General features: G+C 38.8%; 2 protein-coding genes across 3 annotated transcripts; both read left to right on the top strand.

Annotated features, from left to right (window-relative positions):
* The first annotated feature begins 1,022 nt into the window (after positions 1-1,022).
* Positions 1,023-5,527, top strand: LOC121759327 (probable galactinol--sucrose galactosyltransferase 1). 2 transcript variants are annotated; one of them, XM_042154868.1, is made up of 13 exons: positions 1,023-1,232; positions 1,302-1,519; positions 1,608-1,698; positions 2,056-2,104; positions 2,187-2,278; positions 2,373-2,480; positions 2,571-2,702; positions 2,778-3,188; positions 3,292-3,433; positions 3,552-3,619; positions 3,704-3,838; positions 3,924-4,141; positions 4,603-5,527. In XM_042154868.1, the coding sequence occupies exons 1-13, from the start codon at positions 1,060-1,062 to the stop codon at positions 4,980-4,982; spliced, it is 2,217 nt and encodes a 738-aa protein (XP_042010802.1). In that variant the 5' UTR covers positions 1,023-1,059; the 3' UTR covers positions 4,983-5,527. The 2 variants fall into 2 exon arrangements, with proteins under 2 accessions (XP_042010802.1, XP_042010803.1); XM_042154869.1 differs by lacking the exon at positions 1,023-1,232 and having other exon boundaries at positions 1,339-1,480; positions 1,564-1,698.
* Positions 5,528-10,138: 4,611 nt separating this feature from the next.
* Positions 10,139-14,288, top strand: LOC121756808 (probable galactinol--sucrose galactosyltransferase 1). The gene is made up of 13 exons (XM_042152204.1): positions 10,139-10,418; positions 10,717-10,967; positions 11,045-11,135; positions 11,569-11,617; positions 11,726-11,817; positions 11,901-12,008; positions 12,099-12,233; positions 12,320-12,730; positions 12,815-12,956; positions 13,050-13,117; positions 13,216-13,350; positions 13,433-13,650; positions 13,750-14,288. The coding sequence occupies exons 1-13, from the start codon at positions 10,228-10,230 to the stop codon at positions 14,124-14,126; spliced, it is 2,268 nt and encodes a 755-aa protein (XP_042008138.1). The 5' UTR covers positions 10,139-10,227; the 3' UTR covers positions 14,127-14,288.
* The last annotated feature ends 2,119 nt before the right edge of the window (positions 14,289-16,407 follow it).

Below are 16,407 nucleotides of genomic sequence, written 5' to 3'. Positions count from 1 at the left end.
ATGGAAGAATTGCCCTGTGGCGTGGAGGGGGTCACACACGAGCGGCCACAAAGGCTCCCACCACACCGTTATACTCGAGGCCGTTGCCGACTACTGGCTATGGATTTGGCATGCGTACTTCGGGGTCCCCGGATTGAACAACGACGTCAACGTGCTCAACCAATCCGACCTCTTCGCCGAAGTTTTGGATGGTAAAGCGTCGGCCATCAACTTCATCGCTAACAACCGGCGGTATAAAATGGGGTACTATCTTACCGACGACATCTACCCGAAGTGGCCAACCCTCGTGAAGACGTTCAACAGGCCGATAAATGAAAAACAAGCTCTTTTTGCGCAGAAGCAGGAGGCTGCTCGCAAGGATGTGGAGAGGGCGTTCGGGGTTCTCCAAGCGCGCTTCAACATTATCAAAGCCCCGACTCGTACGTGGTTCATGGAGAGTATGGTCGACATAATGTATACGTGCATAATCTTGCACAACATGATTGTCACCGACGAAGGACCTGAGGCGGGAAATTGGTTCGACCCTGAAACCCCCGGAAGCTCTACCGCAAGTAGTCCGCCTCGCAGTGGAGTGCATCCGTCTTTGCAAGATCGGTTGTCTATTCGGGCAAGAACACGTGATTCTACCGCCCACGCCCAACTCCAAGATGATCTAATGGAGCACATTTAGACAAAATTTAGCAGAAGAAATTAAATTATGTATTTTTTTTAGGATTTTTAATTATGTTTTTTTTTAAGAAGTTTAAGTTGTAATTTTATTTTTATTTAATGAAATGTGTTTTTATTAATTGAATTTGTTAGAAATAAAAATAAAAAATGAAATTGAATGAATAGTAAGTTAACAGATGGATAAGAGGGGTTGCAGTTGCAGGTTCTATCTCTTAGTTAAAAGATGGAGTGAAAAGTACAGTGAGACCCATAAATAGTTAATAGATGCGACGGTTAAGAGACAAGCGTTGGTGATGGTCTAATAATCTATCCGTAGAAATAGGTTCCGTTTATCGCATTATGTAATCCCCCTACCGATTGAGAAATCAAACTCTCTGCTTCACCGCTAAAATGCCAGCCTTATCTCTTGCTCACGGAAACCTGAGCGTCAACGCCAACTGCATTCTCAGCGATGTTTGTGAAAATATATTCCTATCTCCCGCAGGAACTGAGCACGGCAGTTTCATCGGTGTCAACTCCGATCACCGCGGCAGCCGCGTCATCTTTCCGGTCGGAAAAATCAGGTGAAAACCTACTCAGGTATTTGCTTGTCTGATGATTGAACTGGTGCCTAATGATTTTCAATTTTGCAGAGGATTGAGATTTTTATGCCTCTACCGATTCAAATTGTGGTGGATGACTCAGTGGATAGGGACGCGTGGCCAGGATATACCGTGTGAAACTCAGTTTTTACTGGTGGAGGTACCGAATTCAGCTCACTACGCTGTTTTCTTGCCGATTATCGAAGGGGATTTCAGGGCTGTGCTTCAGGGTAATGCGCATGATGAGCTCGAAATCTGCTTGGAAAGTGGTACTCCATTTAGTTATCTGATGCATTTTTATGGCTGTTTTCAGTGCATTCGGGTAGTGTTGCGATTTGAATTTGGCGATGTTTTCAGGCGATCCTTCTGTGGAAGAATTCGAAGGGAGGCATTTGGTTTATGTGGCAGCTGGAACCGATCCTTATAGCTTAATTGAAGATTCAATCAAGTATGTTAAGTTTTTAGTCTCTTCCAGGAATGCATGATGCTGTAAAATTTTTTATTGTCACGTTTGCATACTTTGTTATGCGATTTGGATAGGAATGCTAGTAGATCATTCTCTTATAAAACGCTGTTGCATTATAATGTATAACCTACATCAAACTGAAAATGCTTTGGTAATCTGTCGTTGATGCTTTTTGTTGTTCAAGACCAGATTGCATTACTTTCTTTTGCAAATATGCACAATAATCACCAAACTTGAAGTTAGTTGATATGACTCTCTTGATTTTCCATAATACAGTATGTGTTATGCTATCAGAAATTGTTCGAGTTTCCTCTCTATTTAAATAGAAATGCTTAACAGGTCCTTGCAAAGCAATCTCCAGACGTTCCGTCATCGTAATGAGAAAGAGGTAATTCTTATATTGTAAATGTTAGTTTGATTGATATGAGTGTGTTCTTCTCTGATGACTTTGGCTCTGCTTCCTTGTTAAGATGCCTGATATACTGAACTGGTTTGGATGGTGCACGTGGGATGCTTTTTATACTGATGTCACTGCTGAGGGAGTTAAGGAAGGAGTAAGAAGGTCATCTTAGAAGATGTTAAGTACTATCTTTGAATCAGTTAAAGACTTAGGATAGCATCAGGGCAGAATTATAACTTCTGTGTTATATTTGTAGTTTGATTGCAGGTGGAGCACCACCAAAGTTTGTCATCATCGATGATGGATGGCAATCGGTTGGCATGGACCCTACTAGTACAGAAGCCAAATTTGACGACACTGCCAAGTAAGCAAATGTACCTAAAGGCTTGCGAACAGCCTCTCTGAAATATCACTGCTAGGAAGCTAATGTTGCATTTTAATTTTGGGCTCCCAGTTTTTCAAATCGATTGATTAGTATCAAAGAGAACCACAAATTCCAAAAGGGCGGAGGCGGGAATGATACCATGGGTACAAGCACTGGATTTAGCTATTTTATTGCTGAGATGAAAGACCAATTCGCTCTCAAGTATGAACTTTCATATTTCTCATCTCTTTTTTTTTCCGGCCAAGAGAGTATTGTACATATTTCCCAATTATCCAGGTATGTTTACATCTGGCATGCGATAGTAGGTTATTGGGGTGGTGTAAGCCCTGATGTTGCTGGAATGGCTCAATATGACCCGAAGATTGTACCCGCTATTCCATCCCCTGGAGTGGAGTCCAATGGCATTTGTTTCGTGTTGAAGAGCATCATGATGAACAATGTTGGTGTTGTGAACCCAGACAAAATCTTTTCCTTCTACAATGATCTGCATGCTTATCTTGCATCAATTGGCATTGATGGGGTTAAGGTAGATAACCAAAGTGTACTTGAGACTCTTGGAGCTGGTTACGGAGGAAGAGTTAAGCTTGCAAGAAATTACCATGAAGCATTGGAGGCCTCTGTTTCTAAAAACTTTAAGAATAATGGAATTATTTCCTGCATGAGCCACAGCACTGATGCGCTGTACAAGTAAGTAATCTTACATTTGGACCGGACTTTGGATTCGTCTATTCAGAGAAACGTGCCTCATTAGCTTCAGGAGTGTTAAATTTGAGATCTCTTATTACTGCAGTTCCAAGAAAGCAGCCACGGTCAGAGCATCAGATGATTTCTTTCCAAGAGATCCAGCATCCCACACTATTCATATAGCATCAGTTGCATACAACAGTGTTTTCCTTGGAGAATTTATGCAGCCTGATTGGGATATGTTTCATGTGAGCATACCATTTTGCACAGCTATCTTTTTTCACTCACCAACAACACTTAATCAGCCAAGGTAACATCAGATATTGTACACTAGTATTGAATCACTTCAATTGTTCTATGTCTTAGAGCTTGCATCCTATGGCCGAATACCATGGAGCTGCTCGTGCTGTAGGAGGCTGCACTATCTATGTCAGGTGCTGTTTTCATGATACTGCTTGTACTTTTGGAACTCACACTTCACCCCTTTATTGTTTATATTCATTGCATCTTCATTTCAGTGATAAACCTGGAAACCATGACTTTGATGTTTTAAAGAAGCTTGTACTTCCTGATGGCTCCACTTTGCAAGCCAAACTTCCAGGTAGACCGACAAGAGACTGCTTGTTTTCTGATCCTACTAGAGATGGAATAAGGTATAGCTGTTAGATTGAAATATAGTGAATCTCTTGATTTACAAAATAGATTGATTAACTTATTAAATCATCGATGTCGTGGCAGTCTTCTCAAAATCTGGAACATCAACGATGTCAATGGAGTACTTGGGGTTTTCAATTGTCAAGGAGCTTCATGGTGCCGTACTAATATAAAAAATCTGATCCATGATCAACAGCCTCCAACAATCTCTAGCACCATCCAGCCAACAGATGTTGAATACCTGCACAACACTGCTTGGAGTGGATGGAATGGAGATTGCATTATGTATTCACATAGAGGTGGTACGTATCTCAGCCAAAAAAAAGTGATCATTTAGCTATTATTTACTATACAGTAATACATAAGAGAGTTTGATCAATGATCCCATAATATAAATTAACATGTAACATCCATCTATAGGTCCAACTATGTAATGTAAAACATCAAGCGAGTCTCTAAACATCATTATCCCTTGTTCATTGTTGTTTGTTAGTTCATAGGTAAAGCAACAGAAGTCAAATCATGTTTGAAGTTGACTAGGGAATGTTATCATGCATCTATCTCAGTCCCAAAATTCTACTCAAGCTGTTAGTTTGGTGCACCTAAAACACAATTAACAATTAATTGATGTATAAGGAGGCTGTCATACGACGAAGGAGAAACTAAGAAACACAGGAAAACAAATGGATTAGTTTCAAAATTATTGTTACATGAATTCTGACTTACTGAAAGTTCGAATAATCATTTTCAAAATTCCCTACAGGAGAACTCATGAATGTTGGGATGAATACATCTGATCCAATTCAACTAAAACCTCGCGAGTTCGAAGTGTTCACAGTTGCAGCTGTGAGGCAACTGGCAAATGGTGCTGCATTCGCACCAATAGGTCTCGTCAAAATGTTCAATTCAGGCGGAGCAATAAAACAAGTCGACTATGAGTCCAAGAAAGCTGGGCAAGTGGAGCTAAGAGTTCGCGGATGTGGCACGTTTGGTGCCTATTCCTCCCTTAGGCCGAAAAGGATCATAAGGGATAAATTAAAGGAGCAGGAATTTGATTACGATGAAAACTCAGGACTCCTCACTCTCGATTTACCCGTTCCGGATGCAGAGCTGTACGAATGGAACCTATCAGTTGATCTTTGAACCTTGGCTATGTTGGTTCAAATAAATGACGAATCTCCACTTGTTTGGTATTCTTGCCTCTTCCCTCTGTCCAAAGATTGCACAGGCACATTGTTGGTGTTGCAAGTGTCCATATATTTTACTGAATTCAAGATTGGATCTGTCGTTATTATGAGTCCAGAGCAGGATTGCGATCTCAGCTCTCGTGCAAGAATTCAAACATTATTATGGGTACATGTGTTTGGATCCATTGGTGTTGGAGTGAACCACCCATTAAAATAGGTGTAAAGTGGCAGTACTTTCTGAAGCTGCAGATCTCATTGCTTGATATCCTTTTCTTTTTATGAATGGTGATTTTGGTAAGTCTTTGGAGTAACCGGTCCAAAACGGTTTGTCTCGAGCGATGACGGTTTTGATGTGGCAGTATAAAAGTAGTGAAATGTGAGTTGGTTTTATGTTTGGTATTTGGACAGAACAAGTCACGAGCGACCATGTTATACAATGTGATATGTCTTGTCATTTAGTATATCACAGTTCAGAAATCTTAGGCATATTACTTTCATCCATTTTCTTGTCTTAACTTAATCCATTTATATGTCATATGCAAACATAATTAGTTCATATTGTATGCTTTTTTAAAGAAAAAAACTCATTTCATGTCCTCAAGTGCATTAAAACTTCAATAATCTAGAAATATTATCACGTGATGTGTCCAACCAATCATAATATCAAAAATATTTTCTCTCATTCTGTCTCTCTTTTTGTTCTTGAAAAGATTTGTGGTTATTGTTTTTAGTGGTGCTTGATTTGATTCTTAAATTTGTTTTATTTACATGAACAAATCCATAGAAAAACAAAATTTGACTGAAATAAATTAAGTATATGCAAGTTTAATTTCATATTTATGAAAACTTCTGCATTAATAATTTACAAACCCCACTTAAAGAGGAATATGTATGATTCATGTGTTCCTCTTTAACAAATGCATGATTTGTGTTTTGGTCTACAGTTAGTAACCAAAAACGTGTGTTACTCTTAACAACTGCGTGAGGGTATTTCAACATCATTTTTTAATAAGAAAACATTGTTTCAAGAGTTGAATGTCCCAATTTAAATAAAAACAAGTGCATAACCACAAGTTAATACTTCATAAACGCATGGATGAGAACTAATAGAAACATTCATCTTGTAATTTTATAAGTATAATTATTGTTGTTATCGTTTTTTCTTTCTTTATTTGCACACTTTTGTACTCCATTGGAATACCAATTGAATACAGTTAATTGCTATTTTAACAAAGGTATCGTGTGCAGATTTTCGCTCGCTCAACGTGGCCCTTTCTTTTTCTATTCCAAATCACCAATTTTAATTAGAAATTAATGAACTTCTTTTACTAGTTATTTAATTACATCAAAATTAAGATTTAATACTACTAATTTAATGAAAGATCGCAGCTCAATCAATAGCAACACTCTAGCTAAGTAGTTAAAGTGTTATTATGCTTCCTCATGTCAATTTTTGAAATTAAGAATAGGCGAATTAAGAAAATAAAATACACATAAAAATTACAGCATAAAAAGTCAAATAGAAGAATTAAAGTTGGAAACAAATAAATAAAAATCCTTCCTCTTCATAGGTGACAAATTCAGTCTTTATTTTTTTGTTGGGACCTTTTTATGCCTTTTTCCTTAGAAATAGGGGTTTTAGAGCATCCGCATCAGTGCTCGATGTGGAGGACGGCGTCCGTGCCGCTGACACGGCACGCCCCTGTCAGCCGCTGTGCTCTTGCCAACGGTACGGCTCTGCTCGATACATCGAGCACGTCCGTGCCACTGAGCAGGGCGACATGACGCGTTTCTATTGGCCGTTGACATTTTCTTTTTCTTTTTTAAAATAAAAAATAATACTAAAAAATCGGATTCCAAAAAATATAGCAGTTTTATTACCGTTTTTTTGAATTTTTTTTGATTTTTTTAAAAAATATTTTAATCCCAAAATCATCTATAAATACACACATTCACCATTCATTTTAGCGAAATTCGGCCACGAGTAGTGGGTTTTTTTAATTTTATGAATTTAATTATGTAATTTTTAATTTTTAGGACTTTAATTATGAAATTTTAATTTTTATGATTTTAATTATGTAATTTTTTAGTAATTAGTAATAGTATTTTGGGTATTTTTAATGTATTTTAGTATTGTGTAAATATTTTTATTTAAATTAAATAATAGAATGGTGTGAACCCTTGAGCATGTCCTTACGGAAGTGCATGAATGTGGTTGTGCTATGGTCAAAAAGCATGGAGTAAAAAATGAATAAAAGAATGGGGATGCTCTTATTGTTGAAAAATGAGGTGGCATCTATCCACAGCAGCTGGCGAGATAACACGTCAAAATTCGGTGGCTTTCATTAATTAGTTGAATCAATCTAAGCCGTAGGATTAGAGTTTTATGCTAAATTTAGGCCGCTGATTACACGTAATGACAACACGGATCCCTCTCATCCTATAATAATTAGACAAACTAATGAATTGTCAACAAGAAGGATCATGCATTAATTAATATAAACCCCACCTATGCTAATGCATTCATATTTGCCAATATATTTACCCTCACAATTTTCATTTTCCAACCTAATTCGTGTTGTCAAACACATGACCTAATTTGGTTAGGATTTATTCCCAAATTGCAATTTGGTATGTCTAATAGTCAGATTATAATTTAACCAATTTCCTTAATTCTTTTTTGTGTTTCGATCTAATTCTGTCGATATATACACGATTTGGTCAATTAAATACACATGCAATAAGGTTTACTTGGTTCACACATTGACTCAAAATCAATTCCACGTTATCAAGCCTTATCCAAAAACTCAGAAGACCAAATGTTTTCAACTTTTGACACTTAACCTATTGGATTTAAATTAAAATATTAGTAAGGATATCAGATGTATAGTCAAAATTGTAATTATGATTTATGACAATGGGAATGGATACAATGATATTGACTTATATATGAAAAATAAGAAACATGCCTAAACATGAATTTTGCATCTGGAAACATATAAATTCATGAATAAGATGTGGACCAACGTACTTAAATCAGATTTGACTCATGCTACATTCATCCAGACCCAGTATAAAAATGTACTATCATAAATCTTGATTGATAGATAGGCCTGCAAATTTACTCCGCGGGTTTTGGGTATACCCAATCCCGACCTAATGCCCGGCGGGTTTTGGGTATACCCAATCCCGACCTAATACCCGGCGGGTTTTGGGTACCCGAAACCCGAAATTATGGGTTCGGGTACGAGTTTGGGTAGTTAATGTTAGGATTTTTTGGAGTTAGGGTATCCGAAACCCGTATTTGGGTACCCGATTAATTATGTATATGTGATAAATATTTTTATTTAGTATAGGGCCATAGGGTAAATCTAGGGTAAATATATTTAATCACATGTAGATTTATGCCAAAAATTTCTTTATTTTAGAATTAAAGTAGTGTCTATTTGTCTAATGTCTATTATATAATAGAATCATAATCTAGAGAAAGCTAAAGCATTAGAATTGAAGTTTAGATCTTTAATAATAGTCAATAAATAGTATTATTGTGTTATTTTTGATAACTTCTATTCTCATCACAATATAAGTTATATAAAAGAATAAATTTGAAATATACTAATTTTGGGTTTATGGATACCAGATTAGTTAGGTTCGGGTACCCGCACCGGTATTAGGGTACCCGAATTCACATCCGGGTCAGGTATTGGGTATGATATTTTTGAGATTTCGGGTTCGAGTATCCGAATTTTCGGGTATGGATACCCGCGGGTACTCGAATTTACAGGCTTATTGATAGATATTATTTCTAACCAGAATTTATCATTTTCACAATATTATTTTCTGGTGGCAAATTCATAAATAGATTGTGTCATATCCAGGATAATATACACTAGAAATATGGCAGGTAAATAGATTATTATAAACCGAGTGCATATTTTATAATAGGTATAGACATAGATTCTTGTTTTGGACCATGTCGAGCAAAATTTATAAATCATCAACTCCCAGTTTGAAATAAAGCTGTCACTTTTGAATAAATACCATATGAAAATTGGACCGAGATGCCACATTAGTCGTATTAATTATAACCAGAGGCATAATTGCAATTTGCAGATCTATCCAATCTCCTATAAACACGTCGTGTATTATTACAGATTAACAATATTCCCTAATTAAATAGGACCACCCTTCAAGACAATCTAATAACATCCTATTCATCAATATTATTATCATTTTGATATCGCAATAAAATTTTATTTTCATTTTTCTAATATGAATAAACAGAATTCACACCTCACTGAACCACATTTTGATATCGCAATAAAATTTTATTTTCATTTTTCTAATATGAATAAACAGAATTCACACCTCACTGAACCACCTATAAAACTAATGGAGTATTAATACTAAGTGAATATATGGTGAAACTGATGCAATTATTTACTGTTCAAGTGTCACCCAATAAGTTAGGTAACGCATTCTACGATGCACATTTTGTATCTTTTAGCAAATCGTATTAATTAATCATGTGTAATCAGTAATAGTGTATAAACAATTTTCCCTACTTTTAATCGAAATTATTTAAATCTGCGTATATAATTGTTTACAATATTTAGTAGAGCTTTTGCAAAAATGTTGCTTGCATAAATGCCCTTAGAACATCCGCAGTGGTGCGGATGTCCCGACGGACTTCCCAAAAACACCTACTGCCACGTCATACGGACCTTCACTGCACTGCCACGTCATAAGGACATTCCACTGCATAACGGCGGACATCCCCAAAGACATCACGGCGGACATCCACAAAAAATAAAAAATCGGGACATCCGTCGGGACGTCCGTCGTAGCACCGCAATGGCGGACGTCCCGACGGACGTTCCGGAAAGCCACGATGTGCGGTGTCCACAGCCGACGTCCGCGTCCGCCCCTTAGGCGGACGATATCTTCCATTGTGGGTGCTCTTGACTTTAATAAATAGGAGTACTGTATAAATAAATAATTAAACGAAAATGAATTTGTACGGAACATCATCTAATTCCCGCCAGTTAAGATATTTTCACCCCTCTCCGTTTTCGTTACCTATAAATACCCCCTCACTCACACTTTTCATCATCTCACCATTCTTTCATTTCCGTGTTGTTGTTGCTGTACTATTATTTTTTCGTTTATTTGATTTTCTGAGATTTCCCTAGGGATCGAATATGACGGTTGGGGCTGGGATCTCTGTGAGCGATGGGAGGTTGAATGTGGTTGGGGAGACTATATTGACCGATGTTCATGACAACATCATCGTGACGCCGGCCGCCGGTGGAATCCTGACAAATGGAGCCTTCCTCGGCGTTGTTTCCGATCAGATTGGTAGCCGCAGGGTTTTCCCCGTCGGCAAACTCATGTTAGTTCTCCTCTTTCTCATCAGAAACTTTTGCATTTTCTCTTGTAAATCGTGTTATGATAAAACTTAACCTTATGTTAGTATATGAATATGAGTTGAAATTACTTGTATAGATCAGATCGCCTTTTCATTTCATCTGTATTTTGTCATTTTAAACTAGTTTTAGAATTTGACGGCATGTTTAGGATATTTGGAATGAATTTTTTAAAATTGTTCGTCATATTGGATCTATTCTGGAAGTCAGTGGTGAGGATGGAATAATAAGCGACATTACTGAATTGTGATCGTGATTCTCCAGGGATTTGAGGTTTATGTGTGTTTTCCGGTTCAAGTTGTGGTGGATGACACAGAGGATGGGCAGTTATGGCCAGGACATTCCATTTGAAACGCAATTCCTGATCGTCGAAGGGCGGGATGGTTCACATTTCGGCGAAGATGAGAAGGAACAATCAGCTCAATATGTTGTGTTCTTGCCGATTCTAGAGGGAAATTTTAGGGCTGTTTTGCAAGGAAATGCAAATAATGAGTTGGAAATTTGCTTGGAAAGTGGTATGAACAAAATCTAGAGTTTCTTTACTTTTTCCTCAATTTTCAAATATTCAAATGCTAATAGTTGAGTAAATCAGGGGATCCTGCTGTTCAAGAGTTTGATGGGAGCCATATGGTGTTTGTTGGAGCGGGATCTGATCCATTTGATGTCATTACCAGTGCAGTCAAGTATGTTTCTATCATTAATTCTGCTGAGTGATTGTATCCTGTCTATAGTATTACAGATCTCAAGTTTTTAATTATTTATATTTTATGTGAGAGATAAGGTGTTGATGATACATTGTCCTTGAGGATTGAACTGGTCATAGTGAAACATTTTCTTTACTGCTAGATTTAGAAACAGATCTATCAATGTTCCTTTCACCAAAATCCATGATGAGATTTATCATGGCTTTTTATTAGGCTTTGATGTTGTTTCTCACTTTATGGATCAAAACTGTAGGTTGTGATACTAACCTCTTAAGTGGATGGTAATTTTTTAAAACAGAGGAGCATCATGGTTTGTTTGTGGCTAGGATATTATAGTGTTCTTAGATATTTAATATTCCTATATGCTCTAGGCATAGCTGAAATACTAAGGATATATTTCCAAATAATGCAGGACTGTGGAGGGGCATTTAAAGACTTTCAGTCATCGTGAGAGGAAGAAGGTAAAGTATTTCTTCCAATATTTCATTTCCAAATTAGTTTTTCCATGAGAAAAATGAATTCTCAAAAGATGATAACGTGCTATTAATATTGCTTGTATCACATTTCAGATGCCTGACATGTTGAACTGGTTCGGATGGTGTACATGGGATGCCTTCTATACTAATGTTACTGCCCAGGGAGTGAAGCAGGGTTTGGAGAGGTAACCTCGTTACATTACAGTGTGGCCTAACCTTTTGAAATTTCAACAACTTATGTTATTTTCTTTGCTATTTCTTAACGCAGTTTGGAGAAAGGCGGGATTCCCCCAAAGTTTGTAATAATTGATGATGGGTGGCAGTCAGTTGGCATGGATCCAACTAGTGAGAAAACAGAAGCAAATAACTGTGCTAAGTGAGTCCAATAATCATCTAATACCTTTCATTTATTCTTGCTACTCTTTTCTATCACTAACTGTTGTACTTTGCTCATTCTTGTGTCCAGCTTCGCGAACAGATTAACAAATATCAAGGAGAACCACAAATTTCAAAAGGATGGGATAGAGGGTGAAAGAATTGAGGATCCAGCTAAAGGAATCCGGCACATTGTTTCAGAAATCAAAGATGAACACTCTGTCAAGTATGGCCTTGGTGATCTTGTTTACTTCTTACTTGTCATGAATATGATGACAACAATTGTTTATGCTTCTCATATCGACCTTGCAGGTATGTCTATGTGTGGCACGCGTTGGCTGGTTACTGGGGTGGTGTCAAACCGGAAGCAGCTGCAATGGAGCATTATGAGTCCAAGATGATTTTCCCTGTCTCATCTCCTGGGGTTGAGTCGAATGAACCATGTGATGCCTTCAATAGCATTGCTAAGACTGGCCTTGGTTTAGTTAATCCTGACAGAGTCTTTAGTTTCTACAATGAGTTGCACTCATACCTTGCATCAGCTCGCATTGATGGTGTCAAGGTAGATGTCCAGAACATTCTCGAAACCCTTGGAGCCGGCCATGGTGGAAGGGTGAAGCTTGCTCAGAAATACCACCAAGCACTGGAGGCGTCTATCTCAAGAAACTTCCCAGATAATGGGATCATTTCCTGCATGAGCCACAACACAGATGGTTTGTACAGGTAACCAAAATTGATTTTACATTTTGTGTAGGCTTTAATAAGTGCATGTGCTGATTCAGATGGTGTTTTGTGCTATCTTTGCAGTTCCAAGAGATCTGCTGTTATAAGAGCATCAGATGACTTCTGGCCACGCGATCCAGCATCACACACTATCCACATTGCATCAGTTGCTTACAATACCGTTTTTCTTGGGGAGTTTATGCAACCAGATTGGGATATGTTCCATGTAAGCTGATGACCATGACAAACTATATGTTTTTAACAAGAGTTGACAATGATAGATAAATGGATGCTAAATTTTTCTCTGATCTAATGGCAGAGTGTGCATGAAATGGCCGAATACCATGGAGCAGCACGAGCCGTGGGAGGTTGTGCTATATATGTCAGGTGCAACAACGTACCTCAAATATTGTCATCACAAAGGTTTCTATTTTACTACCATAGCATTGTTTTCCTTATTCTGGACTCTGTTATGTTATTTGCAGCGATAAGCCCGGGCAGCACGACTTTAACCTTCTCAGGAAGCTCGTGCTTCCTGATGGCTCCATCTTGAGGGCTAAACTTCCAGGAAGACCAACTCGCGATTGCCTCTTCTCAGACCCCGCTAGAGATGGAAAAAGGTGCATACAGTTCCTATTTTGTATGGCATGTTACACTATAGGTGTTCTTTTTCATCTAACAACTGCAATCATCTGACTACAGTTTGTTGAAAATCTGGAATCTGAATGATCACAATGGAGTTGTGGGGGTGTTCAATTGCCAAGGAGCCGGGTGGTGTAAGACTGGAAAGAAGAACCTCATTCACGACGAACATCCTGGAACCATAACTGGAGTCATTCGATCCAAAGACGTTGATTATCTTCCAAGAGTCACGGATGACAAGTGGAAGGGAGACACGGTTGTCTACTCTCATCTGCAGGGTACTTACTCTTCTAGGAAACCTCAACCGCGTGAACAAAATGAATAATACCAGGATAATGTATGTAATCTAATGATGGTTTGTGTGTATATGTGTGCAGGAGATGTGGTTTATCTGGCCAAGAATGCTTCTCTCCCCATCACGCTCAAGACCAGAGAATACGAGGTCTTCACAGTGGTTCCGGTGAGGGAGCTGTCGAATGGAGCTGCATTTGCGCCTGTTGGCCTCACCAAGATGTTCAACTCGGGAGGAGCAATCAAGGGATTGAAGTACGAAGCAGAGAAGGCGGGAAGTGTTGAGATGGAAGTGCGCGGGTGTGGCACGTTTGGAGCGTACTCGTCTCTCAGACCTAAAAGAATTGAAGTGGAAGCACAGGAGGTCGAGTTCGAGTACGAGGAAGCAAGTGGGTTCATCACATTTGCCTTGGAAGTTCCAGCCAAGGAGTCCTACCTTTGGCGTGTGGTTGTTCAACTATGAAAAAACCATTGTCATTATCAAGATTGTTGTATTGCTAGATTTGGGGGGTCCACATACCTCCGATGACTCGATAGGAGTTTATGGCAAGATCATTTTTTTGTCTTTTGCATTCCCAATAATAAATGCAGTTGAGAATAAATAAGATTGAGCTTTCAAATCTCAGTTTAGCATTGATGCAGTTAGTTAATTCATTCAGTTTTTCATCTTCAAGAATAGGGTTTTTCATATTCACTCACTTGATTAGTTCTTGGCTTAGAGTTAGATTAGAGGTGGTGATAGATGGTTATGTAATTCTCGATTGTATTGTAAACTTCAGAAAACATCTCAATATAGTGATCCGTTTCCCCTTCCTATCTTCGTTGCATTGATCGTTGCTGTCATCAATCTCTCTGGTCTTCATAACAAGTGGCGCCGTCTGTGGGAATCCGAAGGAGAAAGATTGACCAAACGTTGCAGGCTCTTGCTGTGTAAATCTATGCACGTCAAGCGCTCGAAGAAATGGCTACTACAAGATTCGAAACTGAGAAGTTTTCAGGCAAAAACGACTTTGGGCTATGGCGCATAAAGATGCGCGCATTGCTGGTGCAACAAGGCCTTGGGGATGCTATCAAAACTGATGCTGTCGAGGAGAAGGGAGTGGATGATCCGGATGGCAAGATTTTGGCCAAGAAAGCGGAGTTAATTGAAAAGGCTCACAGCGTGATCATCCTATGTCTATCCGACAATGTGTTGAGGGAGGTGTCTAAGGAGACGTCAGCAGCTGGAGTGTGGAAGAAGCTAGAATCCCTCTACATGATAAAGTCAGTGGCCAACAGATTATTCATGAAGCAGAGGCTGTATTCCTGCAAGATCCATGCTGATAAGGGTCTTGCAGAGCAGTTGGATGAATTCAACAAGGCTGTGGACGACTTGGAGAATATTGATGTGAAGCTTGAAGATGAAGACAAGGCTATCATTCTCCTCAGTGCCCTGCCTAAGGCTCATGATCACCTTAGAGATGCCATGTTGTATGGCAGAGAAAAGACTATTACATTAGAGGAGGTTCAGTGTGCTCTCAAATCAAAGGAGTTGGGGAGTTCAAATGCGGGCCATGAATCTGGAAATCAAGCCTTGAGTGTAAAAGTTTTCAAAGGCAAAAGGAAGAAGTTCACACCCAATCAGAAACATCATTATCAGAAGCAAACTGATGCTCCTGTAAAAGAGACAAGGAGTTGTCATTATTACAAGAAACCTGGGCATCTCAAGAAGGATTACTATTCATGGAAGAAAAAGCAAAATGAAGAAAAGGCTGCCCACAATCAAGCTGACCTTGTTGAGGAAGCAGATGCACCTCAAATTATGAATGTTGTGAGTAATGGGATTGAAAGTTCTTGGATAATGGATTCGGGATGTAGCTTTCATATATGCTCCAACAAGGCATGGTTTGAGAATTTGGTTGAAGCAGCTGGGTCTGTGATGCTAGGGAATGATCAGGCATGCTACATAAAGGGGATAGGGGATATCAGACTGAGGGCACATGATGGATCATTGAGGCTACTCACTCAAGTCAGGTACATTCCAGAAATCAAAAGAAATTTAATCTCACTTGGCATGCTTGAATCTAGGGGTTTTAAATTCTCATCTGAGAAGGGATGTATGATTGTTTCAATGAATGGAAAGATTATGCTGACTGCTGAAAGAAGGAACAGCCTATACTATCTTGTAGCAGAAACTGTGGTTGGTTCTATGAATCTTGCAGATTCTGGTGATATAGAGCTTTGGCATAGAAGGCTCGGCCATCTTGGAGAAAATGGGATGAGAGAGCTTGTAAGGAAGGGAGTTATTTCGGCTACTGAGGGTCAGGGACTTAAGAAATGTGAGCATTGTGCTCTAGGAAAGAGCAAGAAACTGCCATATAAGGCAGGGATGCATACCTCAAAGTCACCCCTTGATTATGCTCACTGTGATTTGTGGGGTCCGGCACAACCAACTACTATGGGAGGTGGAAGATACTTGATGTCTCTGATTGATGATTACACAAGAAAATTCTGGGTGTTCATCTTGAAGGAGAAGTCACAAGCTTTTGAGAGATTTAAGGATTGGTGCACAGAACTGAAGCTGAAAAGGTCCACCATTCTCAAGTGTTTGAGAACTGATAACGGGTTGGAGTTCTTGTCTGGTGAGTTTGACTCATTCTGCAGGTCCAATGGGATACAGAGACACAGGACAGCCCCAGCAAATCCGCAGCAAAATGGAGTAGCCGAGCGGATGAATAGAACTCTCCTTGAGCGAGTGAGGTGTA

This window comes from Salvia splendens, chromosome 12 (assembly GCF_004379255.2).
Source record: "Salvia splendens isolate huo1 chromosome 12, SspV2, whole genome shotgun sequence".
Classification (NCBI taxonomy): Eukaryota; Viridiplantae; Streptophyta; class Magnoliopsida; order Lamiales; family Lamiaceae; genus Salvia; species Salvia splendens.
The sequence above is the reverse complement of the archived record's forward strand: the minus strand, read 5'-3'. Positions and strand labels throughout refer to the sequence as shown.